Source organism: Orcinus orca, chromosome 15 (genome assembly GCF_937001465.1).
Source record: "Orcinus orca chromosome 15, mOrcOrc1.1, whole genome shotgun sequence".
In the NCBI taxonomy this organism is placed as follows: Eukaryota; Metazoa; Chordata; class Mammalia; order Artiodactyla; family Delphinidae; genus Orcinus; species Orcinus orca.
The window spans coordinates 74,144,391-74,155,115 of NC_064573.1; the positions used below are offsets into that span (position 1 = coordinate 74,144,391).

The following is a 10,725-nucleotide window of genomic DNA, read 5'->3' on the forward strand; positions in this document are numbered from 1 at the left end:
TTTTGATTTATCTCTGTTGGCTAGATTTCATTACTAGCTTTTTTTTTTTTTTAAGATAATTGCATTCTAAGTTTTTGCATGCTTAAAAATGTCCGAACATTGGTTTTATATCTAAAGGGTAACTTAGTAGGGTATAAGATTCTTGGTTTTTTTTTTCCCCACAGGATTTTTTGGAATTATGTGGCTGTGTTGGAGTCTAAAGTCAATTTGATTATCCCCCCTTATATGTGACTGACTTTTTCTGCCTGGAGATCCAATCCAGGCATATTCTTTATCGTTGATGTTTGGGAGATTGATTGTGAAGTTTTTCCTTTTAAAATGCAGATTCAAAAAAATAAATAAAATAAAATGCAGGTTCAGATTTTTTTTTCCTTTGAGATTTCTGGAACATTTTCTTGCATTATGTCCTAGAATATTTTTTTATGTTTTATTTGTTCCCATCTTCAGGAATTCCATAATATATATCAAATCTCTTAATAGCTTTCTCCATCACTTTTATGTATTTTATTAATAGTTTAAAAAATATGTTTTCCTCTAGACTGTTTACAATGTCCCTTTCTATGTTCTTAGTTATTTAATTTTTTGCTACCTCTAATTAGACTTGAACTTACTATATTTTGTGTCTTTCTTTTATTTCCTTTTGTTGCTTCGCCAGCTTGCTTTTCATCTCCTCTGTTGTCATATAATCTCTTATTTACACTCTTTTTTAAGAAAGTGCATGTCTGTAAAGTCTATGATATTAAGGCAGAACTATTTGTGTTCATCTTTTCTTCTTTCTTTGTTTAGGTTCTTTTTTGATGTGTTTTCTCCATCTGCCTTTTGCTCTTTGCTCCCTTTTTCCTTTTTGTACCTTCCCCCCTTCTTTATATAGGCTCTGTGCTGACCCCTTCATTACCGGATAGTCCATAGCGAGGGGAGGCAGGGTGGCTGAGGAGGTCCACAGCTTTGCTTGGGTTTGTTGTCTCAGTGCCCTGTTACCTTCGCCCTGGGAGCACATCCGTGTGTTGGTGTTCAGGGGGTCATTCTGACACTTTGCAATGCCTGTAGAGTCAGAGGGGTTAATAATGCTCCCTCCTACCCTGCCTCTCCTCTAGGCCACCTCAGCTGGGAGGGTGGCAGTGGACGGCAGAAAAGGCTCTTCAGACTGTGGGCCTTTCTACTGTGTTGAACTGGCTCTTGACAAGCCTTCCCCCACTTCTCCTATGGCCTGCCATGGCTCAGCTCCAGGCCTTTCACTCCTGGGACAGCGACATTCAGGGGTTTCTTTTTCCTGCTACCATCTGAGGGGTATGTGTTACTTCTCAGCTTCCTTCTTATTTTGGTCCAGTTTTCACAGTACTATATCAGAGACACTTTATAGTTTGTAGATTGGAGTTGTAGCATTCCCTTGTTTTATGTATAGTAAGATTTTCCATTTTTTATTTAGCTGTTGTTTTTGGTGAGTTTTGAGCAAGGAGAGGAAAAAGAAATTCCACTGGTGGATTTAAATTTCTTTTATGCCTTACATTTTATTTTGAAAAATTTAAAACATTCAGTACCACACCCATAATAGACCATTTCCTTTTGTCACATTTCTTTCAAATCTTTTTTCTTTTTAAAAGCAATCAAGTGTAACCACTATATGGCTGAGATTCCGTTTGACACCCACCCCCGGGGCCACCCCTCATCTTCACTCTCGGAACCCCAAGGCAGTAACTAGCCTTGCAGTCTCTTTTTGTATTTAAAAATTTTTAAATACAAATATCTGTATACAATATATGACATTGTTTTTATGTTTAGAATGTTTAGCAAGATGATACACTGTTTCATTGTTTTGCAGTTTGTGTTTTTCCACCTAACATTGTGTATGTAATCTGTTTTGATACACACACACACACACACACACACACACACACGCACTTTTCCTCTTCACTGTTGCATATTATTTCGTGATATGAATGTGAGGTATTCATTGTGAGGTATTCAGTGTTCTCTTGGTGAACATTGTTAGGAATAGCACGTCACTGGACATCCTTGTCAGCTCTTTCTAGGCTTGGGTGTGTGAGTTTCTCAAGAAGTAAATGTTCAGCGTTGTAAAATATATGTGCCTTTTCATCATTACCGGATACTAACTAGTTGGTACTATCAGTTGTGTACCAGAGTGATGGCACCAGCTCACCCTCTCAACAACAGTGAATGAGAGTCACTGCTCTACGTCAGTATTTGATACGGATACTCTTTCTAACATTTACTGTGTCTTGAATAATCCTGTAATGAAGGCAGCATTATATAATGAAGATAACTTGATGGATTAGATTTTCGGAATTCGTTGTTTCTGGGTGAATTTAGGAGGAAAGAATGATAAATCATCTAACTAGAGTCCTACCTAATGCAGTTCATTCTGTATCTGAAATGAGATTACATTTTACTGGTTTTCTCTGCCTTTTTTCCCCCAGAGTATCATTGGGCTGAAAGTAAAGTTTTAAATGTGCCAGAGTTTTTTCTGGAGTGGGGGTGGGGTGGGGACGATACGATAAAGTGTATTATTCTGCTAAGAGTGTTGCCATCTTTTGTACCTGTGTGCAGTTTTTACTTGGAGTGTGTTTATTTCTGAAACTCTTTTCCCACCTGTTTACTTGAAAATCATTAAATGTGTTGCAAGTGAACTATGAAATGATTAGATGCTAATGTGTCAAAGAACGTGTGAATTCTCTCTTAGTCCAGAAACAGGTACATTTCATTTAATACAGTAAGTTGTTAATGCATGACTCTCTGCTTTTGAATTGTATGGTTCAAAGGTCCTTTTCACCCATATGATGTATTTACATGAAGGAGGTGAATTCCCTGACATTTGATCAACATACCAGTATTCAGGGTCCAACTTGTCTGTCTGTCAAACTCTCTCTCTCTTTTTTTCTTTTTAATGAAATGCCTTTTTGACTTCTTCATTCCCTCAAAAAAGTCACAGTTCTTCATATATGCAATCTTCACTTTACAGAAAAGCAAGAGGAAAGGGCACGAATACACAAATATTAAGTATTCCCTGACGGACCAGGCAACTGGAGATCAGAGTCCCCTCCCACCTTGTACCCCAACGCCGTCCTGTGCAGAGTAAGTAGAAATGAAGGAAAATCCTTTTACCTGAACATAATCCTATAGAAAAGCTTTAAAAAATGATACGTCTTTGCAGCACATGCCTTTCCTTGGTGCACATTATTGTTGCCTAACTGGTTCTTGAGTGTGCCAGTGGCTAGCTAAACTAAATTTTAGTTGACCTAACCTGAAGGCTGCTTGCTACACTGGCTAGGAGTCTACGGGACTGTACAGATATCAAGTGCTGGTTCTCCAAGGAGAATCTAATTTTTAAAAAGTATTTTATTTATTTGGTTGTGCTGGGTCTTAGTTGTGGCAGGCAGGCTCCTTAGTTGCAGCTCGCCAGCTCCTCGGTTGTGGCATGCAAACCTTAGTTGTGGTGTGTGGGATCTAGTTCCCTGACCAGGGATCGAACCCGGGACCCCTGCATTGGGAGCGCGGAGTCTTAACCACTGTGCCACCAGGGAAGTCCCAAGAATCTAATTTTTCTTTTGATGGGGTGTGGATTGTTGCAGAGGTAGGTAACACCCTTTTTGATGAGTCAAGACTCTTGGCTATGTAAAAGTAAGTAAATTGACCATCCATGTGTCAACACAATCATGGTCTAATTTTCCACAGTCAGCAGAAATCTACTGTGGGTATTTAAACCAGGTTAGCAAACGACAGCCCCCAGGCCAAATCCGGGCCACGGCCTGCTTTTGTACAGCTCATGGACGGTTCTTAAAGGGTTATTAAAAACACACACACACAAAGAATAATACATGACAGAGACCGTGTATGGCCCACAGAGACTACATTATTTTTAGTCTGGTCCTGTACAGAAAAACTTTGCCAACTCCATGTTTAAACTAAAACGTGATAAGAAAATATTCGTTAAATCAATTATGTGAATAACAATTGTAAGTTATTTTTTTTCTGTATATCCTAAAGTCACTCTCTGGTATAACATTTACTTTTTATTTTCCCCTAGGAGTCTTATCCCTGTTTGCTTCTGATGTGGATTTTTAAACCCCTGTTGGCTTTAATACTCTATATAAATGTTTTTGATAACATATATGAGGCTCGTATTTACATTTGCTTTCTATTTAACATTGAAATGAAATTATATAGCAAAAGTATGCTCTCCACCAAGCTGCCTCTTCCTTCTGCCTGCTTTTTTCTTTCCCAGCGGACTGATGGGGAAAGTTGATTTTAAATTGCTATCTGCAGTGATTTGCAGTGGAACCAGCACATCAGGGCTCCGATCCTTGCCAGAAAGCTTTCCCTACATGTTGGCTCAACAGAATTAGCTCTGACGACTCCCTTTTTACCAGTGACCTGCCTGTGACTAATAGGTTCTCTGCCTCTCTGTTCCCGTTGTCCCCCTTGTAGGGTGCAGACCCAGGAGACCCCGGCCCCTGCTGCTTGTTTCAGCTTGTTCCTCTCTGACCAGCCCAGAGCTGCTGGGTTCCTCGTCCCCCTGGACTGTTCTGGTCTCCACTCTGCTCAGCAAAACAGAGTCTGGGGGCTTCCCTGGTGGCGCAGTGGTTGAGAGTCTGCCTGCCGATGCAGGGGACACGGGTTCGTGCCCCAGTCCGGGAAGATCCCACGTGCCGCGGAGCGGCTAGGCCCGTGAGCCATGGCCGCTGAGCCTGCACGTCCGGAGCCTGTGCTCCACAACGGAAGAGGCCACAGCAGTGAGAGGCCCGCGTACCGCAAAAAAAAACCAAAAAAAACAGAGTCTGGGCTCTGATGCATTGCCCCTCCACCCTGGGGCCCTAAACTGCCGGTCAGCTTCATGTTCACCTTCATGTCGCTGGATTGGGGGCTGAATGGATCTGTAGTCCCTGCCTAACCGTTCCTACACTTTGCCTTTACATTGCTCTGGCCCATTCAGATCCTTCTGCCCACAATGAATACCATTCTTTTCTCTATGCACATGTCCCAGCTTCCTTCAAGGTCTAACCCAATGCCTCATCGTACAGGCCTACCTCGCTCCAGCCTCCTGGAAAACAACTCTCCTTCCGCCAAACCCTGGGAGTACAGGGACTTGAGGCTCTTACTTCAGAATTATTTTGCTGTGTGTTCTGTCCGATATCCTCTCCTATAATGTCAACTCCTGGGGGCAGGAGCTATGTCTGCACCGCATACGGTCCCCAGAGAATAGAGTATGTGCATTATAACTATCATGTAAGGTTAAACAGTATGTCTGCGTTTTTATTAGTGTCGTCTTCCTTTTCTTCTTTTCAGAATGAGAGAAGATAATGCTAGAGTCTATGAAAATGTGGGTCTGATGCAGCAGCAGAAAAGTTTCAGATGAGAAGACCCGCCAAGACTTCAAGCACAGAAATAGGTATTTCAACAAAAGTGCTCTACTGGTTAATTGTTTATATCATTTGTGGCATTTTGAAGCAGGCAAATAATTTGTGACTGTTTTAACAAAGTGAACCACAATTGAATTTTAAAACCCAGCCTCTTTTTTCTTCTGCCTGTATTTCTTTCTCCAAGCTGGATTCATTAAATATTGAAATCAAATACAGAATTAATTCTGTGAAGGGCAGGGTTAGCACTTACAGAAAAATGGTTGATACTGGTGATGAAGGGCAGATATCATCATTCCTGCAATTTTTATTAAAGTAGGTTAACCCACGCTGTGCTGGGAGATGATCTGTAGGGATCTAGGGACTGTGGGGACATGGCACTGGATGGTCAGAGTCAGGATGCCTGAGTTTTCACCCCAGTGGGCCTCTGACTGGCTGGCTGTATGACACAGGGCACTGGACTTCCTGGGCCTCTGACTGGCTCAACTCCACATCCCTTCCAGCTCTGATGCTGGGAATTCGTCTCCCTTGTACGTCTCCTTCCTTCCAATCACCTTTTTAGACAGGGACCCAATTGTGTGATGTATGTTTAAAAGGTAAGTTTTTAGCATTTCACGTCGAAATTCCCATTTCAATGAATAGTATATTTAAAAGCTCTAAATCTACTTTAAAATGGTTTACTGCCTTGCCAAACTTTTAGATGTATGCTCCTTAAAAATTCTAACTTATTTCTTTGCCAGATGTGGACTTTCCCCCTCTCCCTGAAAAGATCAAGAACAGATGCAAGAAAGTTTACATGAAGAATGAATTTGAATTTGGAAGGCTTGCATTGTGGTTGACTACCTTTTGATAAGCAAAATTTGAAACCATTTAAAGACCACTGTATTCTAACTCAACAATACCTGATTTCCAATTACTCATGTCCTCAGATAAGAAGAAATCATCTCTATGATGTAGACAGTGTTATATTTTATGGAATTTTATTTTAAATTGAGGAAGCAGTTAAATTGTGCTCTATATTTTCCAGATGATGGTGATTCAAATTCTAGTTATTGGCATTTTTTCTTTTGATAACCTCAACAAACTTAGTTTCCCCCCTGCTTTGTGGGGAATGATAGGGCACTTGTAAGAGGAAAAATGATTGGGGATAATTAAGTAACAACACCCTATAGAAGTGAGAACAATTTCATTTATCATCACTTATCCAGTAGTGGATAATGCATTTTGATGGCCTCTTATTTTGGCTAAATAATAATTAAGCCAGTGCCCCAGACTGTCTCCCCTTGCATTGCCATTGAAAAATCATGGGGGCGGAAATCATGGGAACTTAGGATAAAAGGCATGGTTTCTTCTTAGCAGTTGACCAATTACCATTCAGCCTGTTGACTGAGAAACTCGTGGTGGGAAAACGTTTGTCATCTTTTCTTTTCATTTGAGTAATTGTATTTAGGAAAAAATGCATCTATGGATAACCAGTTTTGGGTTATCACTTGTTGCTGACAAACCACCTTAAAACTGAGTGGCTTAAAACAACAACTGGCTTTTCCCCATCTCTTCAAACTGGGCTGGGCTCAGCTGAGCGGTTCCTCTCCTTGTCTTGCTGGTGTCACTCGTGGTTGGCAGGATGGCTGGGCCTCTCCATCTGCATGCGGTCCTCAGGTCTCACCTTCTCCACGTGGCCTCGCCCACAGGGTAGCTGGACCACATTTATGGCAGCTCAGAGGTCCCAAGGGTATAAAGCAGTAGTGGCCAGGTTTAAGACTTAAACCCAGAACTGTCACAGCATCACTTCTACTGCCTTCTATTGATTAAAACCAGTCCCAGGCCCAGCTCCGATTTGGGAAGAGGAGACTGCACGAGGTCATGAAATGGAGGTGAGGTTCCTTGGAGGCCCCCAGTGTAACAGAACGTCAGAACCAGTGCCATGGAAAAACAGCTAAAAAAAGAGGTTAGCAAAAGTAGAAGCTGCTAGTGACCTTGGGAAGCTGAAGCTGGTTATGATAGCTGTTGTAAGCTGGAAGTCAGGCAGAAACAGAGGGCCTTCAGCGAGCTTCCTGAACCAGTTCTGCTGGCTCTTAGCATATGTTCTAAACCATTGCTTTGGGAAACTGGTCTCTTAAGGTTGGGTGTGTTCGGGAGGGCAGAGCATTTGAAAGCAGAGCCGCCTCATTGCCCTGGCCGCTGCAGAGGGAGGTGAATGGGGTGCTTTCTTCACGCCCCTGGCTTCAGTCGGGCCCCACACCCATGCACGCAGTCAAGGCTGCAGTGCGGAGGGGCAGTTCTCATGAGGCCACTAGTCAGATTGAATTAGCAGTAGCTCATTTTTGTTTTAACCAAGCAGTAGGATTTGCTAATGTTCTACCTGAAGTGCCTTCTCCAAAGACATCCCTCTTTGCCCTGTGTGTTGAATCATCATTCAATGAGTGTATTTCAATTGAAGCATCATTGGTGGACTTTGTAAAGATAATAAAATGCCACGGCAGCTTTGCTGTTAAGTCATGATCTCCTTAATTGAATTCTTCTTGCTTTGTCTCCAGAAAAGGAAGGACTAGATCCAACCCTGTTAGTAGCTCCTTTCTGAGGTCTTTACCTCCTTTGAAACCCTGAGGTTGTTTGGGGAGAGCCTGGCTGCCATTTTCACAGACAAAATTACATTGACTTCTCCCCCCACCTCCCCTCCCCCCCATCCATTGAACTTAGAATTGTTGAAGGTAATTACCTTCTAAGAGGAATGTAAATGACTGCTGTCTTCTTGTCAAGCCTGTAAAGAAAGAGATTCCAGTTCAGTACTTGCAACAAGGATCTTGAATCCTGTTATTTGTATTGCATTGTCACATTGAATGGTCCTCGTTTTTGCGATAACGTTTTGACTCTGGACTTTGGGGGCAAGGTCTTTCACCAGCATACAAGGATTTGATTGTACAACATATCTGCTGCATTAACGTCTCTGCCTGTAGCTTAAGATCAGTTGTTTTTGCACTTGGAAACACCTGATCCTGGGCAGCTTCGTTTGTAATAGGACATTGATTTCATTTAGATTTCCCTCCACGAAGTCAGCACCTATTATGTGGTGTAAACTGATGCCAAGACAAGATTAATAGTCCCTAGGTTGCCTAGGTTTGTCGTGTGTTTGGTAAAGGTGATTGCAGGTTCTCCGGTAAGACTACATGGGATGGATTCACGTGGAGGGGCTGTGAAGATGGGGGAGGGGGAGGTGAGCTTGAGGTGCGGGTGTAAAAAAAACAGTGGAAATGGAAGTTCCAAAGAGGTGGTTTCTGAGGAAGTCAGAGGGCCTGGGACCACAGCAGTCAGTAATAGTTGAATCAGGTTACCTGGAAAATAGGTGTGATAGCTACACGTCTGTAGTCTGCTTCTGCGTTGCTGGTAGACATTAAATTTGCACAATATTCCCATAGCTGGCTAAGTATTTTAAAATTACAAGCATAGGATTTTATATTTGGGGTGAAGAAATTATCTGGCATGTGGTATTGGGGTTTTTTAAAAAAGCCAAATTTCAGAGTCTTAATAGCCTGTTTTTTTTTTAAAAAAACAAAACAAAACAAAAAGACACCTTGTATCCAGTGTGTGGCCCTCCTGAAAATTCTGGTCATCTCGCCCTTTGAAATTGGTGACTTTACAAATGTGGCTAAATGGGGATGAGAAAATACATGTACTACTTTCTTGGTGTTCGTGCATTCTTTACGGAGCCCAGTTGCTTTGGAACAGCCAAGAAAATCATCAAGATTATTTTTAGGGGTTATTAAGGGGTTACTAGGGTTTTTAAGAACTAATATAATGTCCTGGGTTATTTCTAGTTCAGAGGAATGTGGAAAAAGGTATGCAATTGTGAAGTGTTCTGTTGTAGCTTGTTAATCCGTAAGGGAAACTTAGACTGTAGACGTAAGTACAAACCCAGTGCAGTTTTTGTTTTCTGTATGTTGTTGGCGGAATAAAGTTTTACATCGTAAGCACATGGCCTCCCTGATTTCAATATGCCTTTATTAGGATCTGTATTAGCCCTTAATTTCGTTAAAATCTTTTTTCCTCTTCCTCTTGAAAAATAAGTTCCAAAATATAGTTTATTATACCTTCCATCCTTAAAAAGTTTGTTCCTTTTTTACTATGGGCAGTTCACATAAGGCAAAAATATTAAACAGTTGGTTTTAGTGTGTTGTATAACTTTGCTGTATATCAAACTAATTTTTACAAGTTTTCATCCTAAACCTCAAATCATGTAATTAATAATTTGCCTGTTTATTTATGACCTAGTTGTGATTCTTTTATTAATAAAAGCTAATGGAAAAGGATCCTTTATTAAGTCGATGACTAGATCTACAGTTAATTTTCCTGCAGTATATGAAGTATTGTACCAGAGTATTAAAAGATATGTAATATTTTATTGATAAATCTCTCCTTTAAAAGGAATACGTTTTAGGATGTCATCATTTTGATGTGAATCATGTAAATGTTGATAATATGCACTGTTTATTATACATTAGTGTTTCAAGAGATTCACTTAATTGCCTTTTTGCCCACGTATATTATGTAGTCTATTTGCAATTGTTTTTTAAAAAATGACATTAAAAGAATAGTTTATGTAGAGAAACATTAGTGGATGTTAATTGTCTCCTCACCTGTATTTATGGGTGTTAGTTCAACTGCTTTGCTAGTTGCAAAGCTGTATTATCAGAGTAAAAGTGTATTTGTAAACTGTATGGGAACTAAAAATTAGGAATAAAACCATTTTCGTATATTATGGTATTTGTCATTTACTTCATCTGAAATGTCCAGGAAAAACTGGGATTACAGGTCCCTTAACCTCTTATACTAGCCAAATGCTGACGTTTTGCAGCTCTTATCTAGAAGGGAACCTGGAATTCAGAATGAATGAATCAGTTCCTCAAGCATTTGAGTGCCTATTTTATGAGTAGCTTTGGGAGACAGGGAATTTTATTTGGAAGAGTAAATAGCGAGTAAAAAGTATGTCTGTATAATGTATACAGGACATGATTAGACTTCCCTGGTGGTCCAGTGGTTAAGACTCCACGCTCCCAATGCAGGGGGCCCACGTTAGATCCCTGATCAGGGAACTAGATCCCGCATGCCACAACTAAGAGCCAACATGCCGCAACTAAAGATCCCACGTGCCACAACCAAGACCCGTAGCTAAATAAATAAATAAATAAATATTATATATTAAAAAAGAATCTGTGGGTGGTTTATGGACAAAGAAATTCATGTGTTGCTCAGACTTGTTGTCATGTCTCTACCTGGTAAGGCCATAGACCGTTTTGGGTACAAATTCTCTTCCATTCAGCAAAGATTAAATCCCCACTAGAAGCTAGGGACTGGG

General features: G+C 40.8%; 1 protein-coding gene across 7 annotated transcripts in view; it reads left to right on the plus strand.

The window, feature by feature from the left end:
- PTPN11 (protein tyrosine phosphatase non-receptor type 11) overlaps positions 1-10,123 on the plus strand; it is a 78,323-nt gene extending 68,200 nt beyond the window's left edge. For all 7 annotated transcript variants that reach the window (XM_033408760.2, XM_033408759.2, XM_033408761.2 and 4 more), the window contains 3 exons: positions 2,978-3,090; positions 5,302-5,404; positions 6,113-10,123. In XM_033408760.2, the coding sequence (XP_033264651.1) occupies positions 2,978-3,090; positions 5,302-5,371 (183 nt within the window). In that variant the 3' untranslated portion in view covers positions 5,372-5,404; positions 6,113-10,123. The remainder of the gene's footprint in view (positions 1-2,977; positions 3,091-5,301; positions 5,405-6,112) is intronic.
- Positions 10,124-10,725: the final 602 nt, after the last annotated feature.